Source organism: Grammomys surdaster, unplaced genomic scaffold (assembly GCF_004785775.1).
Source record: "Grammomys surdaster isolate TR1022 unplaced genomic scaffold, NIH_TR_1.0 64, whole genome shotgun sequence".
NCBI lineage: Eukaryota > Metazoa > Chordata > Mammalia > Rodentia > Muridae > Grammomys > Grammomys surdaster.
In genome coordinates, this window is record NW_021604566.1 from 10,109,317 (window position 1) to 10,131,608 (window position 22,292).

At 38.0% G+C, this 22,292-nt stretch overlaps 1 protein-coding gene across 5 annotated transcripts in view; it reads left to right on the plus strand.

Annotated features, from left to right (window-relative positions):
• The window catches only part of Ube2w (ubiquitin conjugating enzyme E2 W), a 67,345-nt gene extending 46,551 nt beyond the window's left edge, over positions 1 to 20,794 (plus strand). For 2 of the 5 annotated variants that reach the window (XM_028768719.1, XM_028768726.1), the window contains exons 6-7: positions 17,785 to 17,845; positions 19,733 to 20,088. In XM_028768719.1, the coding sequence (XP_028624552.1) occupies positions 17,785 to 17,845; positions 19,733 to 19,769 (98 nt within the window). In that variant the 3' untranslated portion in view covers positions 19,770 to 20,088. Of the gene's footprint in view, positions 1 to 5,302; positions 6,288 to 17,784; positions 17,846 to 19,732; positions 20,089 to 20,657 lie in introns of those variants that run through there. The other 3 variants (XM_028768744.1, XM_028768736.1, XM_028768710.1) reach the window with 2 other exon arrangements.
• The last annotated feature ends 1,498 nt before the right edge of the window (positions 20,795 to 22,292 follow it).

Below are 22,292 nucleotides of genomic sequence, written 5' to 3' on the forward strand. Positions count from 1 at the left end.
ATATATATATATATATATAGAGAGAGAGAGAGAGAGAGAGAGAGGTCAGCATATATAGTATAGATGAAGCAGACAGGCAGAAGAGATTTAGTTGGGACAGTGATGTGTGTGCTCGAAAGAAGGCTTTGTATAGGCAGGATGGGGACACTAGTAGTGGAAGATTACAAGTCTGAACTCTTTTAAGCTCCTGGTTTTATAAGATGGGAACGTCAGAGGTCAGGCTGGAGTTGATCTACCAGATAACTGTTAGGTCTTCATAAAATACTCGGAGCTTAAATTTTGCTTGTTTACAGTATTATTTAGAATCTCTTTCAAATTACATCAGTCCTTCTTAGCTTACTGCTAATCTGTTTGTATGCTTCATACCTCATATTGATTGTTTTTGAGGTTTTTAGTACACAGTGGTTTATTAAAAGGTAATCATATTATGTAGAGTTTTAGAATATAAGACATTATATGTCACTATATGTTCCTTATTATTACTTGAAATTAGGACCACTTTCCAGGACCACTTTTCTAGTTAGGTTATATCTGCATCTGATGCAAGCATGCCATGTTGTCAGTTAACACAGACATTTGTCTGCTCTGAAAAATAAATTGAGCAGGGACAATTAGGGCCAGAAACTGAAAGCCTAATTAAAATAGATTTATGAAATAGCTGATTCACTTGAGTATACAAATGGGTTTGGGAATTTGCCATGATTCAGACATGGAATCTTCCTTATATGGAATTGTATCTTTGTATCCAGCTGAATGAATGATTTAGAACCCAAAGATTTTTGTTTTTTTCTTTTTTTCTTTTCATAATGAATGGCTTTCTTTTAGAAATTTGTACAGTGTATTTTAATCACATTCACATCCCACTCCTCCCTCTTAACTCCTCCCAGATCCATCCCCACTTTCCCATCTACCTCCTCCCAAACCTCATCCTCCCTTCCTTCCTCCCTCCCTCCCTCCCTCCCTTCCTTCCTTCCTTTCCCCTTCTCTCTCTTTCTTTCTTCACACCCTACTGTGTTCAGTTTGGGATACCCACATGCTCATGGATGAGGCCAGCTGCTGGAGTATGGTTGGTCTACCAGGGTCCACACTGTTAAGGAAAACTGATTTTCTCTCTCTCTCTTGGAAGCTATTGGTTGCCAATAACTCCTGAGTTAGGGGTGGGAGCTTGTGAGCACAACGTTGATTGGCTTGGTTTTGTACAGATCTTATCCAGACAACCATAGCTACTGGGAGGTCATAGCTACACCAGCAAACTCCAGAGTTTTTATTGTCAGGCAAAAAAAATGTTCAGAGCAAAGGTACAACGTATCATTTTGTTAACTATAAAAGTATTACAATGAAGTAGACAAAATCCATTGATTGTAAAACTTGTTTTCTGGAGTCAGTATTAAAAATCTTTCATATGCAGTTGTTTGAGAGGGGAGTTCAGACCCTTGATTGTTAAAGCACTAAGACTGTGATGTTAGACATTAGGTTAAGTTCACACTTGAGTGTTTGAATCAGAAACGTAGGTTTACAGGCAATGGATACAGCATAGTATTTAGATAGCATGTGTAACAAATGGTTGAGTCTAATATGGGAAGAAGTTGAACACTCTTCTTTAGGACCATAGGCTGCATACTAGTTCTGTCCACATGGAACATTCCTGTAGAATTATGAAGATTTTAGAGGAGGGGAGTATAAAATTGTCTCAGATTAGTAGTGTTAATGCTTTAAGGTTGGAGTTGTAGCTCAGTTAGTAGAATGTTTGCCTAGCATGTGAGAAACCCCAGCATCACATAAGTGGAAGTGTGGCACACAAATGTCATCCAGCCTTCTAAAGGGGAAGACAGATCAATTCCTCATCTTCTGTGTTTCCAGTTCAAAGCCAGTTAGGGCTACTCGGGACCATGTCTCAAAAATAAAAACCAAAAAACCTCTTTTTTTCCTGAAGCCTTTGTCCATAGATTCACAAATTTATACTAATTGTGAACCTTTTTTGTTTTGCCTTTTAAGGCTACAAAATTACTAAACTCCTGAATCCAGAACTTGAGTGCTTTAGCACTCCCTCCTCATGGGTAACAGTTCTATTTTCTGTCTGTTCTAAAATCTTCCTTTAATCTATTTAGCAAAGGAAAACTAATTCCTTAAACTTATGAGAAAAAAACTTAACTGTAAATATTTTGTCTTTCATGATGTTTTAGCCTCACGTTATAGCTTGTGTTACTGTGTTTTTCTAGTCTTGTGTCCTTGGTGAGACTTGAAGAGATGGATTTCCAGGGTAATATATGCCTTTTATAATTGTGGGCAAATGTAGTGACCTTTCTGTATTTCTTATATTTCCATAAGCTCAGTGAAGTTAGTGGTGATGGAGGTAACCTCTCTGGAACCAGCAGTCTATGTGTTATATTGAAAATGAGCTTTTAATAGAGGCTTTTTGGTAGTTCCAGAGATGATTAAAATCATTTTTCTGGAATTTCTGTTTTAAGGTATTATATTGGCACAATAGTTTAGCCAGAAGTTAAAAAGACTATTGATGGTCTTTCACATCTTTTTCAGTTGTATATTTGTCCTAACCCCAACTAGGATTTGCGCCTGGTGTGTCCATCTAGAATCTACTAATAATGTTTGCATATAGTTAGAAAACTGTATTCCTTGAAGGGTTTTTGTTTTGTTTTGTTTTGTTTTGTTGTTTGGTTTTACCTCTTAGCTATGGGAAAGCAGGGTGATGGTTTTGACTCATACCTAGGTTCAAACCAGTTATTACAGGCTTCATTATGTGTATTTATTGAGGATTTATAACCTTTTAAGTCCTTGGGAGTCCTGTTGTTAGAGATCATTGAATTCAAACTTTAAAACTTAATATATTTTCACTAAACTAAGATGTTCAAGGCAAGTATAACCATATCAACCTAAATTTATTTTAACATTTGATCCAAGATGGAGACTGGGATAGGAGAATAGCTTTAGAGATTTTATAATCATTTTAGTAGCACATTCTACAGAAACCTACCATGCTGCGAACCTTCCAGAATGAACAACCATTCATAAAGGTAAATTTGTGCTGCCATCTAAAAAATATGGAATGGCTTTAGAAATACAAGTTTGTTTCTAGTTTACTAAATAGCATGCTTGATTGGATGTAGTGACTTTCTTACTGTATGTATTATTGTCTGTGTCACTCTAACGTTTGTCTCAGTACAGTGGCATATCAGGTAGAATTCATCACCATACTGTAGCTTACAGATTTAAGTCTGATGAGTGTCGTGTTTGTCTTAATAAAATATTTTATTGAGATAACATTCTTATAATCCCACCTACTTTGGAGGCCAGTGTAGGCAGATTGCAGACTTGAGGTTAGCCTCAAAAGTTTAGCAAGAGCCTGTCCAAAACATAATCACATGCACGAAGAAAAAAACAAAGACACACCATCCCCCTATGTGCATATACACACACATATATACTATACACACACATCCCCCTACAAAACACTATACGCATATACTCATTAATACACACACAAATCCAAAAAACACACATGCACACATATGTACATACAAACTGAACCCCCACACACACCAAAAAAACCCCTCAAAATCCAAACATACATACATACACACAATTAAACATTCTCTATTTGAGAGGTAGGTAGACTATGAAACTCCCTCATATTCCTGTTTGGTTTACATTCACAAGTACGTCTTCTTTCAAAACCACAGTAGTGGGTATTTTGATATAAAACATAAGAGATATAAAGTCTCCACTTGTTTTTTCTTCAGTATTTTCTTTTTTACTTGAAGGCTTTAGTTATGCCATTTAACACTTAGAATTTGAAGGCAGGAAGATGAGGACCCAGCCCTGGCACGGTTGAGACCAGTGTGAGCTGCATGAACGTGTCTCAGAAAATTGTCGGCACGGGGTATGTGTGTGTGTGTGTGTGTGTGTGTGTGTGTGTGTTGGTGTTCTCAAAGGACAGAAAAGGGCATCTGGTCCCCTGGAGCTTGAGTTAGTAAGCCATTTTGAGTAACTCACCATGGCTGCTGTGGATAGAACTGTGATCCACTCCCATAGCACTTAACCTTTGAGCCATTTCTCCAGCCCATTTGTCTTGTTTTGATAGAGGGTCTAGCTGTGTAGCCCAGGCTGGCTGCTCATTCAACATCTTTTGGACTCTTGGTGCCTACTGTTGATGCTTGGGATTGAGCCTACATGTTTTTTTTTTTTTAATTATTCAAACTATGCCCAGGATTAGGAATACTGTGCCACTGAGCTTTACCACCAACCTATGATTTATTTTTAAAATATAGTATTATTTACCATGTACATTATATACCATTTATATTATTTATTTACCATGTATATTATTTACCATGGTATATTATTACCACAGAATTGACTTAGTAGTCTTTATTAGTGGAAATTCTGTTAGCACTAATTTATCAGCTTTTGCATGGAATTATTCGTAAATATTTTGGCTAGTATTTTCTGAGCTTTTCCTTTATAAGCTTGCATAACTCTTGGGAGTTGCTGCTATTCTGAAGCTTCTTTCTGAAAAGTAACTAGTCCTTAAATTCTTCAGATACATTTTTTTTGCGAAATTAGTTTTCTAAAATAAATCATAGACACTACAGTTACATACGTTCTAAATATAATATATGGAGACTACCAGAAAGTATTCCAGGGTTTGGGGGTTTTAAATGACCTTGCATACAAATATTCCTGTACATTGTGAATACTTTCTAAAAATTAGTCTTCTGAAGGAACATTAACAGGAATATTTATTTAATTGTTTATATCTGAAGGAATATTTATTTGTTTATATCTGCTGTCAAATTGTTTTGACATGGAAAGTTTTCGAGGAACATTGGCGGAGAGGTACAATATGTCTATTGAATTAAATGTCTATTGATTGATTTGAAAGTTGTATCTTACTAAGGAAGGAGAGTTTCCTTATAGACTAAAAGTGTGTGATGTATTATCAATGTAAAACGTCATGACTGCTTAAGAATTGCTTATAGAAAAATTCTCTTCAGATGTGTCCTGAATATGTGCTTCCTTAGCATATCAATTTCCTGTTTCAAATTGAACTAATATACTAATCATATGTTATTTTAAAGTTTTTGCAAGCTATCATTTCCTTGAAAGCGTAAAGGTTGGTTTGCTTATATTATATAACAACACAAATTTTTATCTGTAAAGATTGAGAATGGCAAGTCAGGTCAGCCATGTTCTTGCTACTTGACATTATTTCTACATGAGATGAACTTGTAGATTACTTACACGTGTTTAACTTTTTAATTATCTTTTTCTCCTTTTCTTAAAGATGATACTTGTTGATGCCACTGTTCTCATCCTCGTAGCAGAAGATAGTCCTACTGAGAAAATGAGCACTTTGATCATTCAGTCTTTGAACTTTAACCTTTGACTGGAAGTGACCTATAGGCAATGAAGACTACTTCCTTTTACTGCATTTTTACTCGTGTGCATTCTGGGCGCATGTTGATCGCTGGTCCAGTCCAGGCAACTGACATGCTTTTATTAGTCATACAGTATTAATGCAGGTGTTAGGAAATGTCAAATATAATTCCATTTTTTTATTTTTATTTTTTTAAGCTTTTGGAAAAGTTCCAGGTCCTCATGTATTGTGCAATAACAGTGACTTCCTCAGTGGTTTGGGGACGTTCATTGCCGGCAATGGACGTTGTAAAAGGAAGAGTTTTCTTAACTCCTGCCACTTGATGATTAATGCATGATAGGGCCTATGAAATGAATTTATCGGTTGTTGTGGGATTATAAGGAAAGTGAGGAATCCAACATTACATTGAAAGGCACCCCAACTGTTTATACTTGGATTCTATGCACTGTGATCCTAAGGCTAACAGCATGAAATTACATGCGTCTTTAAAGGACCGTAAGAAAGATCATTGAATATTTATTTAATTGCTTATATCTGCTGTCAAATTGTTTTGACATGGAAAGTTTTCGAGGAACATTGGCAGAGAGGTACAATATGTTATCCCTATGGTGAAAATAAATTCATTTGTTGTATATAGTCCTCAATTTCTGAAGTAAAGGTGTGAATAATAGGGTGAGAATGGGTTAACCAAGGCGTTGTTTTGGAAGTAAAAAAAAAAAAAAATGGCAGTGATGATTAAATTACTGCCATCCATCATTTGGGCCTGTTATTATTTTTCCAAGTATATTACACTCTGTTACTTCCTGCTAGCCATCAGCATGAGCCCTATTGCCTAAACACTATTTCATTTATTTATGTTGAGAAAAAAATCCATAAACATTTTTGTTTGTAATCTTGTTTCTTTTGTTGTTTTCAGTTGTTTAAATGTTACAATACTTTAATTGAAAGAATTTTGTCAAGTTTTTTCTTGTAAATTTTCTTTACTTGTATCATCTTGTCCTTCAATACTGTACCCTAAAATAAGAAATACATTTTTGACAGAGGCTTAATGTTTTAACAAAAGAGTGTGGACATTATTATTTTAAGATTTTGGCAAAAGGATACTATAAAAATGATCTGTTTGCTTATTTCTCTCACATATCCATTGTGCAGAGTTTCTTGGAAGAATTTGTTGGTTGAGAAGATTTTGCTTCCAGCTAGATGAAGTTTTTCTGCTTGTCTCTGCTTTTATATCTATCTATCTATCTATCTATCTATCTATCTATCTATCTATCTATCTGTCTGTCTGTCTGTCTGTCTGTCTGTCTGTCTGTCTATCTATCTATCATCTGTCTATCTATCTATCTATCTATCTATCTATCATCTATCATCTGTCTATCTATCATCTGTCTATCTATCTATCATCTGTCTATCTATCTATCTATCTATCTATCTATCTATCTATCAATCATCTCTCTCTGTGATCTGTAAAACAGTTGTTGGGAAGATTCCATCCGAAGTACCATGTACCATGTAATGATGCTACAACTAGGTCTTTTTAAGAAGCGATTAATGTATTTTATAAATTACCTTTTCACATATGCAAGGTCTGTTTCTATGACAATGTTATTTTTACTAATGCCTTATTGTTGCACTCTTTTTGAATATCTTGCAGTGAATATATTAATCAATTTGGGCTTAAAAATAAAAGCCAGTTGGCTGAAAGGTCTGACAGTATGTAACCCCATAAAAGTCATTCAATTGATAATTGGTAAAGAATATTTTAAAAATTGTTTTTAATCTCTGTGTAGATGACATTTTGTAGCTTTGTACATGTTGTTAATTAAGGGCATATAATTTTACACTCTATAACTGATGAACTCTCAGGGGTGGGTAGACTTTAAAACTATGTCTGCTGTAGAAATAACTTGAAAAAATAATTAAACCGTGGCCAGCCACCAAATTGTAGACACTGTTTATACTACTAGGGAGCACTCCTCACTTTTTAAAGACTGTAAACATTTTCTTCTGTCTTGACTGCATGTATGTGCCTAAGTTCCCACAGTGATCATTGTCACTTTTATTGGTTGGCCTACTTAACATGAAAGAAATCTTTACAGTCTTAGTTTTTCTTTGCTTTTAAGATGAAACTACAGCTGTAAATTAGGTTTGTGTCACTGCTCTTAAATACTAACTCTCTTTGTCAGGGGGCGGGGCACAGGGAGAAATGCTTACCTATTACTGGTCATCTTACTAAATTCCTGCCTGTGACATCATTCACCAAAGGAATTACTACACCAAGTCAAGCAGATAACAGTGCTGTAGTATAGGTTACTAGCTTCAGTTGTGTTTTGTAACAGTGCTTTAATACACCTTTCTATGAACAGACACTACAGAAGAGACTCAAATGAAATGGGAAATAGTGAAAAACCAAACACTTTTACTTCATTTTCGGATCCAAGTAAAGAAATTAAAAAATATACCTAAAATATAGGAGCATCAACTATTAATAATTCATAATTAGATTAATATTACTCCTTTGAATTTAGGAGCCACTGGAAATTCTTTTACATTTGCATTTAATTATTTGCCTTTGTTAAAAGTCATAAGACTTGTATCTGGGTCATTGTTCAGTTGAGGGCTAATTATTATTTTTATTTATTTATTTATTTATTTTGTTTTTTTGAGACAGGGTTTCTCTGTATAGCCCTGGCTATCCTGGAACTCACTCTGTAGACCAGGCTGGCCTTGAACTCAGAAATACGCCTGCCTCTGCCTCCCAAGTGCTGGAATTAAAGGTGTGTGCCACCACTGCCCAGCATTTTTTTTTAAAATATATATTTATTTCTTTTATGTATATGACTATACTGTAGCTGTCTTCATAGACCAGAAGAGGGCATCGGATTCCATTACAGATGGTTGTGAGCCACCATGTGGTTGCTGGGAATTGAACTCATGACCTCTAGAAGAACAGTCAGTGCTCTTAACTGCTGAGCCATCTCTGCAGCCCGAGGGCTAATTATAAAACAAATATTTTGCTGTAATGCTATTGAAAGAGAGCCAGAATCATAAGAAACATATATGAAATTTGCTGAGTTCATCCCTCCTTCCTGCATCCTCCTTTAAATACTAGCCTGCAACATTATATTTTCATATTTAGGGGCTGTGTTTATGTGTGTGTGTGTGTCTGTCTGTCTGTCTGTGTGTGTGTCTCCCTTCTCTTCCTCTTCCTCCTCCTCCTCTTTTTCTTCCTCCTCCTCTTCTTCCTCTTCTTCCTCTTCCTCCTCCTTCTCTCTCTCTCTGTCTCTCTCTTTCTCTCCTCTCTCTCATACATACACATTTATTTTAGGCTGCTCTCTTGTTTTGTCAAATTTTGTCAAGATGATACAGGCAGTTCCTTGTTTTTGCAGTTATGAACTTGATGCCCTTCCAAATACAGACAAATGCTGTATATAGGTTTTATGGAGAGAGGTTAGTTTCAGCTTTGTGGGTGTTCTCTTAGGGAGTTTATATTTACTTCTAAAGAACTGATATATGTAATTCTTTTTAGCTAGTGGGGAAATAAGCTTTTTTTTTTAATGTCCTAGGAGAAAGGGATGACAGCTTATATGTAGTCAGCAATTCCACTGGAAAAAGACCATAATCTTTGTTGCTTTGACTTGGTATGTAGACACATGTTACTAAGTGAATGGGGTGGTTTACTATTTTCCCTTTCTGAATTTTAAATGCATGCAAATACTTACATACATACATACATACATACATATATATATATGCATATATATTATATAATATATATATATTATATATATATTATATATATATATCATAATATTATTTCAGGCTTGGGTTGCTGGATAGTTCTGTGATCTGCTAAGTAAGGTATATATATATTACCAACATTGATAATCACTTCTGGAGATCCTAAACCAGGTATCTGGAGACTGGTTTCATCAAAGGTAAATTGACAGTAAAGGAAATGATCAGTGAGATGAAAATGGTATGTAAATGTGTTATTTCTGGTAATGAAGTCTTTTTTAAAGCCTGTGGTTTTTGAGAATTGCGATATTTAAAACTTCCTAGGAGTAGAGGAGAAGATGAGATACCATATATTCAAAAGTTTTTTTTTTTTTAATTAAAAATAATTGAGTGTCTTAGCTAGGTCTCAGCTTTCATGGTTACTGCTGCTTATTTTTCTCATTTTTATGTTTTTATTTTTTATATATCTTAGCCAAAAGCTTAAAGTTTATAATTATGTTTAATTGTATATGCATGTAAATTGGTTTTAAAACATACCTCTCTGAAGATCCATTATTCAAGTGCTGCAGAGTTGAGGGTGCACTAACCGGCACCCGCTCCTGCGGCTGCGCTGTGCTGCTCCAGCCAGACTTCTGATACCTCTGTATGGTTGCAGTCTGGGAAGCTGTCTGCTGCAGCAGCTGCCTCTACCCTTGTTACCGTCCTTCTCAGGTTTCTGCCCCACCTTTCTGTCACTTCTTACCACCTCTTCTTTTCTCATAGATGCTCAATGTCTTCTCATTTACTTTTCTGACTTACAAGTTTGTTTTTTATTTTTGTTGAAGGTTAGGGAATCTAAAGAAGAAAAATTGTTAAAATTACATCAGGGTTTTTTTGTTTTTTGTTTGTTTGTTTGTTTGTTTTTTGGTTTCGATTTTGGTTTTGGTTTTTCAAGACAAAAGTTTCTCTGAGTAGCCCTGGCTGTCTGTTGACCAAGTTGGCCTCAAACTCACAGAGATTCATCTGCCTCTGTCTTCCAAGTGTTGGGATTAAAGATGTGAGCCATCACCACCCAGATACATCTGACATTTTTAAGAAATTAAAAAAATACCTTCTATAAATAAGATATATGAGTGTGTGTGTCAGGGGTTTTACCTAACTTCATTTCATCAGCAGATAGCTAAATTTATGAATAATTGACAAAACTACAAAACTAAGCTATGAACTGTTGTTGAATTTCTTTGGTAGTAATATAGAGGGATTTGTATTTGTTTCCTTTTAGATAGAGACTCTTTCAGAATCTCTTATTTATCAAGTGAATTAAAATGTGGTAAAATTATTTGTGAGTGACTTTTCCTCAATAAAAATTGTTCATTAACTCAGACAGGATTTTAGGCATCATTATCTTTAGAGGCACATAGAATCTGAACATTTCAAGTTTGGCTTGCTGTATAGTTCTGTGATCTGCTAAGTAAGGTATTAGTTGTAATTTCAGTTCTCAGATTTATTGTTGATATGTTTGGTGATGAGTCTCTGATTATATGATTGTTTTAAATACTTCTGTTGATAAAGTTATAGTTATGCTGAGCTGCTTTGGCTGTGAGCAGGAATGCCTGAGTAGATACATCTCCAGCCCTCGCTCAGGACTTCGACACACTTGGGAAGAGTGCCTGGGAAAAGAATGTTGGTTCTTGCTCTTTGTTGGTGCACACACAGTCTGGATTTTCAGGACTAGTTGATGCAATCATGTAAGTTGTTTTCTCAAAGACAAAACGTACTGAAAATGTCTTCTGGACTTTCTGAGACATAACTTGTCTCTGGTCTATGGAAAGACTGAAAACTCCACTGTCTGAAAGCCAGAAACAAGACTGTGAAGGGACTCTGAGATTCTTATCAGATACCACGAAGGTGCAAGTCTCTTCATAATGACAAAGCATTAGATAGATGCAGGTTGTCAGCATAAGGTTAAAGAACTATTTGGGTAGATTATTGAATTATTTAGTACTTAAGAATTAAGTACATGTTCAGGTCAGATTGAATCTGTTCAATTTTGTTATTGCCATATTCTTTTGGTAATCACAGTTGAGATTGTGCTTTTGACTAGGAATGGAAAGCTCATGCTTAAGGGTTTGAATAGGGTGGGTATATATATTTTATAAGTATAAATTACAAAAATATGTAAATAACTACTTTTTAACTAGAATGTAAATGTTAAGACACACAAATCTGTGTTATATATTTTTCAATACATGTACTAACCTTTTCTTAGTTGAACATAGGTTACTTTGTGTGCTTTATGGATCTTGAGTAACTTTTAATAATAAAGCAGTTGTTATTTGCTCTCCCATACCACATACTTGAATACTAATTGGATAAGTATGAGAGTTCTTTGCAGTTTATAATAATGTAAACTTTAGTTTGTATAGTGCTTCTTGTATATGAAAGCTTACTATTTAAAAGATTATGGAAACAGATAACATCTGTTTCCAAATGAGCATACCACATGAGGGGCATCACTGAAGCTGCTAATCCATAGGTGGTCTTTACTCAGTTGTGGGCTGCTTTATGCTTCAGTGAAGCAAATCCTGGCCTGTGATCAAAACTGCTCTGCAAACACATGGGAAGATTATCATTTATAATTCAGGACAGCCTAGTAATTTCCTAAGACCTTGTCCGCAAACTTTAAGAAGGCTGTAGCCAGACAATAGTATCTCCTGCCTGGCCTCAGTCTCTTGTCCTGATACTGAAAAAAAATATAAATCTTACTAAGAGTGGCAGGGCAAGCTGGATGTAGTGGTGCATACCTTTAATTCTGTCACTGCAGAGGTGGGGGCAGATGGATCTCTGTGAGTTTGAGGCCAGCCTGGTCTACATAGTGACCAGGACAGCCAGAGCTGCATAATAAGACTCTGTCTTGAAAAAAACAAAACAAACAAAAACTAATAGTAGGGAAAGGAAGATTTGGGAATTAAAAATTGAAACCTAGAGACTTTGAGTTACCTTGAATCTGATGTTGCTTAACTTAGAAGTGTTATGTTTAATAAGGACACCATATAAAGAATTCCTGGATGCTTTTCTGAGTGTACCCACTGGTCACCTAAGGTGAGTGACTCTAAAGCTACAGGAAGAGAGAAGGAAGTGGGCAGATGGGCTGGCTGTGTCTGCGCCTCACTCTAGGCAGGGAGGATATGTGCGCTTAGCTGGTTTCTTTTCTTGAGTCATCTATCTCATAGGTAGGTTCTATCAGCAAGCTGTTATTGCAGCTGACTACTAGATTAGTAGATCCTTAGAGAAAGCATCACTTGCTTTCACTTTGCTCTTCTCCACAATCCTTAATGTGTTTTTTTACCATCCACAGTAGGTCTGACTTTTCTCCATTAGGTAAACTGCTGTGAATATGTGAGTCTGCTAAAGTCCCCCCTGTTGCTAACTGTGTTCATACAAAGGCAACATACAGTCTAATTAAACATAACTGAATGGAGAGGTCAGATGATAGTGTTGTGTACTGAATAGCTAAGGCCAGAACCCCAGTGCTCTAGCTCTGCCTCAGTAAATATCCCTCGAGGTAGTTTTTGATTAGGTATGCTATGTTTAAAAGTATTGTCATATTAATGTAAGTATATACATGGGAGTACCTGTGTGCCCTGCAGTTCAGTAAGGTACACCTGTAATTCTCCTTAGGGGAAGGAAGGTAACAATCCAAGATAGAAAGCATCTTACCCTGTCTACCTCACCTTTGGGGCACATATTCACCACTGTAGATGAATATGCATCACTGAGCAAGAGCCTGAGTATGGATGACTGTGTCCTGCATATGTTTAACTCAACATGAAAAGCTTTTGAATCTCTACTTTTACTCCAATAAAAGAAAATGTCTATCCTTCCTGTTGTAATTTAATGCTGGTGGTGTCTGTTCTGATTACCCAAAGAATCTGACACTTTACCCAATCCTTTCTCACATTTTTTTTTATCAAGTCTTAGTGAATCTAGCCTTAAAACCTGTCCCCTTCTTTCCAGTACCCTGGCCTTTGTGGGTGTTCAGCACCTGCCTAGAGTTCCCAGGCTGCTCCGGACCACCAACAAGCCTTTCCCTAAAGTTGAAATAACGTAAGATTTACCAGATATTGCTAATGTTCTTGGATCATAGGTCCAGCATCTGCTTTTGTTTTGAGAGAGAGAGAGAGAGAGAGAGAGAGAGAGAGAGGGAATGAGAATATGAGAATATATGAATATGAATGAATGAATCAATGAATGAATATATGAATGAATGAATATGTATGTGTATATGTACCATATTTGGGCAGTACCTGCAGATGCCAGAAGAGGGTGTTGGAATCCCTGGATCACTGTGAGCTGCTTTGTGGGTACTACAAACTGAATCAGAGTCCTTTGCCCGAACAGCAAGCGCTCCTAAAACTCGAGCCATCTCTCCAGCCCCCAGCATCTATTTTTCTACCTAAAGGTTTTATCACTTTAATGTTCAACTAGTAAAGCTCATTATCTTTGTCCTGTCTTCCTTCCCTCCTATCAGTCATGTATCCTTGTTCCTCGAATTTTAGGTCGACCGTTGCAAGATGTATTGGTGGTCCCAGCCTATAAGGGACAATACTAAATATATTGGTTTTTAATAAATATTTTCTGAGTTGATTATACTTGAATCCTTTTTAAAAGATTGATTTATTTATATACATGAGTATTTTGTCTGTGTGTTTGCACACCGGAAGAGGACATTGGAACCCATGGGACTACAGTTGTAGACAGTTGTGAGCTACAATATACATGCTGGGAATTGAACTCAGGACTTCTGGAAGAACACTGAGCCATCTCTCCGGCCCTATATTTGTACCTTTAATCCCATCTTTTTGAAAGAAACATTCACATACAACCTGTTTTAAACAAATACCTAGACCATTATGTGGAGTGAAGAGTCAGACAAACATAGTTTCTTGTCCCAGAGAGTTTAAGAAATTTGCTAAGTCATTAATTTATTAATTTTTGTCTGTTTGAATGAGTATTTATTATATCATTACCTTATCCCAGAGACAAATTCCTTTCATAGAGTTATTTTTAGATATAGGTGTTTTAAACTCAATACGTTTGGGTAACAGGTTAAAAACTACATTAAACATGGGTACTTGCTGAGCATATCTCATTGGCCAAGTAAGCTGGTATGTAAGAGAGGACACAGATTTTGAAAATGCTTATGTTATAAGGAAAGTAGAAAACTGTACAGTGTGAAAAATGTGAATCTCCACCCCCGACACACACACATAGTGTATCTGATGAGCACAGAAATAAATTGTTTGCAAAAAGTGGTTCCATGACTTGAAAACTATAAATGTTGTAGGTGAAGTTCCAGGTGGGTTCAGGCGATCAAGGTATCAGTGGACATGTAGCCTTGGTGTGCACAGGCTGGGTTGAGCCCAGCTCAGTCTGTTTGTGTCTTCAGGACATTTATCATTTTGGTAGGAGAGCTGTATGAAACAAAGCCACTGTAAAGCAACGACACAGAAAGTTACCCAGAAAATAAATCTCAGGATATGTCCCAAGTGAGTTCAGGCCACTAGCAAAACATCCCACCCAACAAGAAACATTTAAAAAGCCCTGACTCTGTAGAGCTGTGGTTGTCAACCTTCCTAAGGCTGTGAGCCTTTAATACAGTTCCTCATGTTGTGGTGACCCCAACCAGGAAATTATGTAGTTGCTGTTTTTCATAATTGTAACGTTGCCACTGTTATGAAATGTAAATATCTGTTTACTGATGGTCTTAGGTCACCCCTGTGAGAGAGTTGTCTGATGCACCTCCCAGCCCAGTGGTTACAATCCACGAGTTGAGAGCCTCTGCTGTAGAGCTACATCACTGTAAACCGCTGAGTCCAACTTCCTTGTGCCAGTCAGAATCAAGGAAAATCATGCCTGAAGTTAGTCTAGAGTGCAGTCCCAGGCTGGCAGTGTTTTTTTGGAAGCAACAATAAATCTGACAAATAGGAAGACATTTCCAAACTGGAACCTGACTATATCTGTGACAAGTTTTGTGCCATCCAACAGTTAGTGGACATTAGGCTATGGCTGTACTCAAGGGGAGAGTTGGTTGAAGATGTCATTTAAATGAGATCATGTTGGAGTGTGATGGACCCTTTCTCCACTGCAAACATGAGGACCTGTATTCAAACCCAGAACCCACATGAAGATGCTAGGAATTGTGCCATGCTTTATCTCAGCATTGGGAAAAGCAGAGACAGGAGGACCCTGGGGCTCACTGCTAGCCTAGCTTAATTAATTAGTAAGGTTGGGGCCCAATGAGAGATCCTGTCTCAAAAGAGGTGGATGGCATTACCTAAGGATACTAAAGTTGTCCTTGGGCCTCAACACATTCTCAGGTGTCTCCAGATATTTTGAAAACCTATTTCATGGCAGAGAGAAGAGAATGTCACTGGCCTAGTGTCTGTCAGTATCACTATTCTGAGGCAAGGTATCACTCACCAGGCTGGTCTTGAGTTTCTGGGGTCCAGCAGGTCTTCTCCCAGCCTTATTACCTAGGATCTCTCCCTTGGTGCGTGTTTGTTGTGGTTTTTCTTTGTTTGGTTTTGAGACAGGGTTTTTCAGTGTAGTCTTGAAGTCCTGGAACTTGCTCTGTAGACCAGGCTGATCTCGAATTCAGAGAGATCCTTCTGCCTCAGCCTCCCGGGAGCCTAGGATTAAAGGCCTATTCCACCACAGCCTAGATCTATATTCAAACACTTTGTTTTGTAGTTTGAAGATTTTCAAAGATGCTTCATGCAGTCATAGGAATTTATCTTACTCCAGTTGAAATAATCTATGATTGAGATGGAATGTCTCTGTGGGTCTGAGAGATTTTCAAGTTGTTGCTTGCCTCCAGGAGTTCCTTGCAGGTACCTCAAAGACATACATTTCAAATCTTACTTAGGAGAAAGATTTTGCCATTTTAAATATGCTTGGAAACATTAATGCACTTAAGTTATCTTTTGAAAGTCATGCCAATACATGGTTTTTGTTATATGTCATAATTTTCATTTTTCCTGTGTAGTTATGTTTATTTTGATCTCAAAACATGCTGATAATTTGGTGCTGCCATCTGTGAGCTGCTTTGTTTTGCTGCTGCTTCTTCTGCTGCTGCTGCTTCTTCTTCTTCTTCTCCTTCTCCTTCTCCTTCTCCTTCTTCTTCTTCTTCTTTAAAGATCAATTTATTTATTGTATTTATATGAGTACACTGTAGCTGTCTTCAGACACACCAGAAGAGGGCATTAGATCCCATTACAGATGGTTGTGAGCCACCATGTGGTTGCTGAGAATTGAACTCAGGACCTCTGGAAGAGCAGTCAGTGCTCTTAACTGCTGAGCCATCTCTCCAGCCCTTTGTTTTGCTTCTTATGACATCATATATTAGCACTTTATCCTATCAAGACCATACCCAAATAGTTGTTTTACATCTTTTTAGCAAAGGCCATGTCTCTGGCCTTTGCCTTTAGTATTTCCAGCTTAGCATGCTACATAAATAGTGTAACTATCATACAATATGTCAAAAGCCTAAGTAATAGCACTTAGACTATCTCCATATACCAATTGATTTGTTTTTCGAAAACATTTGGGGCTGGAGTGATGGGACAGTGATTGAGAGTACTTGTTGCTTTAGCAGAGTACCTGGTGCAGCTCTTACATAGTGACTCACAACCATCAGTACCTTCAGTTCCTATGGCTCTGATGTCTTCTGACCTCTGTGGGCACCATGCTACACTTAAGTATATCTGTGGAGGCAAAGCACTCATACACAGTAGTCTTTTTTTTTTTTAAATTAAAAGGTAATGGTCTCTCAGGCATAACTGGTTATAGTTCCCAGTGGTTATTTCAGTTCTGTCTAAATGGTTGAGTTCCACATTTCATTTTCTTATATGTGGAAAGACTCCAGGAGAACTGTGTCAGAGGGTTGTGAGGCAGGAGCAGTGGCTGTATTGTTCAGGACCTAAGTTGCTCAGCCATCCCTGGACCCTGGTCAGGATAGCTGATATCCTTCAAAATCTACCCTTGTTTTAGAGTAAGCTGCCCCTGTACAATGACCAAGCTTCCCAGATCAAGTCCTGTCCTGATCCTCCAAATAGGGCCAGCCTCATGTCAGATCTCCCTTTTGGGTTTGTAAGATTGTGCCAGATCTTCTCAGTCCAAAATTCCCCTTGCCTGTCATGGTCTGAGTGAGAAATCCCCCATAGGCTCATGGATTTGTTTTCCAGTTGGTACTGTTTCAGGAGGTTAAGGAAACTTTAGGAGGTGCACCTTGCAGGAGGAAGTACATCTCTGAGGGTGGGCTTTGAGGGTTTGCAATCTTGCTCCAGTTCCTGTGCTTTGCAAGTCTCTGGATGAAGATGTGATGCCAGCTTCCTGCTCCAGCCAATATGCCATGCCTTCCCTGCCCATGTGGACTCTCGCCTTCTGAAGCCATAAGCCAAAATAAAGTCTTCAAAAGCTTCTTTGATTGTCCATGTTTCATCACAGTAACAAAAATGTAACTAGTTCACTGTCTGGAATAATACACTGTCTGTGTATTTTCCCTTTACATGCTTCAACTCTACATTGTAGCTTGCTTTCTTGAGCCCAGACCCCTGGATTTTTTAAAAAAAACTAACCTGCTAACAGTTCTCTTGCCCTCCTAACTGCAGTGTCTGCTTTCTGGAGGCACCCGACCACTGGAGTTGGCATTGGCTGTGGTCCAGGGAAAAGGTAAGCTGGGGTTTGGAGGCATGATCACTACCTCATTCAGGAGGATACCATCCCAGATTGCATATGGAGTTTGAAAAGTCCGTCACTGTTACCTTGTGACCTTGTTAAAGCTTTCACAAATGGCTGCCAGACAAAGGGGCTCATGCCTGTAATATATGTACCTACAGGGCAAATGTGTGAAGGTTACAAGTTCAAGGCCCATCTAGGTAGCTACCTAATGAGATGTTATCACAAGAACAAATAACTTTTATCAGTAGTCACTTGGAAGAAAGCTTAAAGAAGAGAGGAGTGCCTAGAACAGAGGGACTAATTACAACAGCACAAAGTTTGAAAAGCTTGGGCGACAATTCAAGGACTCAAGGTGGCCGCTGTCTTGATGTGTGCTCATATGTCTATTGGTAGGAGAGAAGGACATCACATTGGGAATTAGGACTTCATAACAATGGTGAGAGAGATACAATTTAATCTACAGTGTCCCCTGTAGAGAGATAATGAAGAAAACAGCTAAGAAACCAAGTCTAGTCTGCAGAACAGAAGGCTTTTTGGGTAACTGCCAAAGTAGGCTTTCACAGAAGTAAGAAAACCTGATACAGCCCCACAGCGGACTGCTCAGCACGTAGAAGGCCATGGGTTCAGTCCCCACCAGCAAAACAAAAGGCTGACGTCCTGTAGTTTAAGATACCCAGTTTCGTCTGTTTGGATGCCAGATGAGAGAAATCTGCTATGGTCAGGGCCCAGGTTGGAAAAACTTGAGATCTGACAAATAGGGCAGAGCTGTTTGGATGCATGGTTCCAAGGTTTTTGGTTTCCTTGACTCGTCTGGAGTTAACAACTTGTGGCAGTGGCTCACGTCTCACTACCGAGAGAATCTTACCATCTTCTCTGAGATCCATTAAGGGCCGGCCTTACCATCTGCTCTTTTTCTACTGGCCAGGGTAGGCAGCCTAATATATAATATTATATATTATATAATATACATAATGTATATAATATATAATATATATTTTATAATAATATAATATAAATAATATAAATAATATAATAATAAGGTAGGAAGCCGCATAATGCATCTGGACATTCTGAACCTAACTATAACCTAAATGATGATTCCTAATTGTGAATGCAGTTTCTATAACAGAAAAGAATTTCTTTTTTAGTAATTAGCATTGAATTTAAGTAGTACTGCATCTCAGGTATGCCTGCTCCTACCAAACTATAACCGGCACCCATCCTAACACGATGTACATTAACACAAAACAAAAACCTTTTTAATTGGATAGTCTCACCAAGTTGCCCATCATGTCTTTGAACTTATTGTATAGTCCAGATAGGTCCTTGTCTTCCTTCTGCTGTTGAGTAGCTGGGATTCCAAGTTTGGACCACCAGTTAGGGATAGGAGCTCCGTAGTGCTTGGTACATAAGAAGAATTGAGTGTGAATACATACAGCTGAAGAGGAACAAGGGAGTACCTTTGGAAATTCGACTTAAATCCTGGCAATTTATTTACTTGAGCTGAATAGAAATAGTGTCTTTTTTAAAATTCCTAGTTTCTTGCATAATTGACTGCTACAATTGAATTCGGTATGTTTGTTAACTGAATGATTAAATGAACAAGAGTTCTAACCTTGAAGTTCAACCGTAGAATTTCCCACTGATTTTTTTTTTTTTGATGTGTTTGGCATTACATGTGTAGTTAAACTATTGCATGAAAAAAGTGTTTTCTCTGTTTATAAAGCTGAAAAAGGACTTTCATGAGCTCATATGTGCCCCCTAGAGGCAGAAGATGAAGAGACACTGCTTTATGTCTGTCTCTTTAGGAATATATTATTTCTTCATTTGGTAGAGTATTGCTCAATGTTTGGCTAATTTGACTCAATCTCTTTCCAGTAAGGATTGGATTGAGAGGCCACGGTTCATATTCTAGAGGGAAACAAACAAACAAACAAACAAACAAACCCTTCCTGGCTGTTCTGTAATGGAGCCAGGCTTGAGAAGGACTACTTTAACTCACTTCCAAGTTGCTTAGATTACAAGCAATGTGATGTCAATTTCAAACAACACAAGAAAGCAGAAGACAAAGGTAATTTTCAGTTGTAACTTGGCAGCACAAATACCTGCAGAGGAGACTATGACAATGGAATAATAGCAAAATTTATAAGTTTTCATGTTCTGCAGAAAGAATAGTTTTAAAACAGTGAACAAGAAAAATATTCTGTTTATAATAAATGTGAAATTTTAGTTGACAGAGTATTCTATGACTTCTTTTATTCTGAGACAGTGTTTCCTGCACAGCTCCAACTTTTCTCTCTCTGTCAACCCTCCTGTCTCAGCTTGCTTAGTGCTGAAATTACCCAGTGTGTGCACCACCAGTAGGTGAACTGGTTGTGATGATTTTTCTTAGATCCATGGGAAATCGCCCAACAGTCAAAGACACATTTCATATTTGCATTATGTTTCTGGTTTTGTTTTTTCCCTAACCCAGGACCTTGCTCACAACAGGCACACATTCTATACTGAGTTACGCTCTGGGCCACAGCAAGCGTTAGTGTTCCTAAAACATCTATTGCTTCACGTTCTGGGCTTGCAGTGAGCCTTGCATTAAGTTTCAATTTGATTTTGAGCAACACTAGCTTATGTGAGGATGGCTTGATGTATAGGAAAATGGAGAGTCTAGGGGTGGTTTTGTTTTACAGTAGCAGGTTCAATGTCTCCAAAGAGTCTGTGATTCCCCTAGAGCTCTCTGGCTTTATTCTTCTGGCGTATTCTCCCAGGCTGTGAGCATGAACACATGACAGCCTTCTTCCCATTTTAGTACCTCCAAGCACCTATACCTTCCACACAGCGGGGTATAGTCTTCTTAAAGCAGGCTCTTGTGTACGCACCATCCGTCTCTTCGCTATCACTGAAGTCGAAGAGGTAAGATCTTGGTTAGGTCAAAGAGACTTGAAGTGCCAGTGTGCAGGGTGGGGGGTGCGGATACCCAAGGGGGCCTCCACCTACTCAGAGGAGAAGGGGAGCAGGGGAGGGTTGTGGGAGGGGGTGACCGGGAAGAGGACAGGACAGTGAGTGGGATGTAAAGTGAATACGTAAATTAAAAAGTCTTGGCTAAGCCTGAGTCTCCTGGTTGTTCCTGTGGCAGTGAGATCAGCAGCCCCATCAGGACACTGCAGACTCAATTCATTTCAAATGCAATGGTAGTGGGCAGACAATGTCCATTCTTCTCACTCATTTCAGAATCATTTGTATTGACCTGATGGTAGATAACAAATCTGAAGTTATGTGAGTGCTTAACTCAAGTGTACTCCAACCGAGGAGCTTGTGTCAGATGCATGAGGAGTCAGCTGAAGACAGCTATTTTGTTGCTCAACGATTTGACTTCCATCCAAGCTGGTTCAAAGCAGACTGCTCACAAATCCATTGGTGGAAACACCCAGGAAACGACTGGCTACAAAAACCTCTCTCGAATGCATTTTTTATTGGAGGCGTGAAGAGACCTCATTGTGACAGGACTGGTACTGTGGCACGCCGTGAAATCATACGCTATCAGAAGTCCACTGAACTTCTGATTCACAAGCTCCCCTTTGAGCATCTGGGAGTCTCAGGACTTCAAAACAGATCTGCACTTCCAGAGTGCTTTGCAGGAGGCAAGTGGGGCCTATCTGGTTGGCCTTTTTGCAGATACCAACCCGTGTGTTATCCATGTCAAATGTGTAACAGTTAGACCAAAAGATATCCAGCTAGCACGACACATAGGCAGAGAATGTGCTTAAGAGTCCACTATGAGGGGAAACATTTCATTCGCAAAAAAAAAAAAAAAAGTTTTTTCTGTTCTTCCTGTTATCAATAGTTCTGAATGTTAGATATTTTTTGCATGGGGTCAAAGGTACCTAAGTATATGATTGCAAGTGGAAACATAGGGCGCAGAATCAGGTATTGGCAGTTTCTCCACGCTCATTTGTTTGTGAATTCTTAATATGAATGCAAGATGGAAAGCACTGATGCAAGCAAAATGTTCCAGTGAACACATTTCAATAGTTCAACTTTATAACAAGTATAAGTAAGCCTGTTACATTTTTCTGGACAATGCTAACATTTGTATTTAAAAAAAATCTTATTATGGCAACTAAAAATATTTTATTTGTATTTAGAGCCACAAATATATGTCTGTGAGAATGTATGCTCATGTGTATGGTGTCCACAGGGGCCAAGAGAAGGTATTGTGTCCCTTGGAGCTGGCGGCACATGTGTTTATTATGATCTGCTCAATGTGTGTACTAAGATGCAAACTCCAGTCCTCACAATACCGCAGCAAAGACGACTTCCTGCTGAGTCATCCCTCCAGCCCTTTTATGTAGTAGGTTTTGCTTTACTTGGTGATAGGCCTGTTCTTTGTATCAGTGAATGTTTTATAAGAAACTGAGTAACTGATAGGATTTGTGCCAAAACT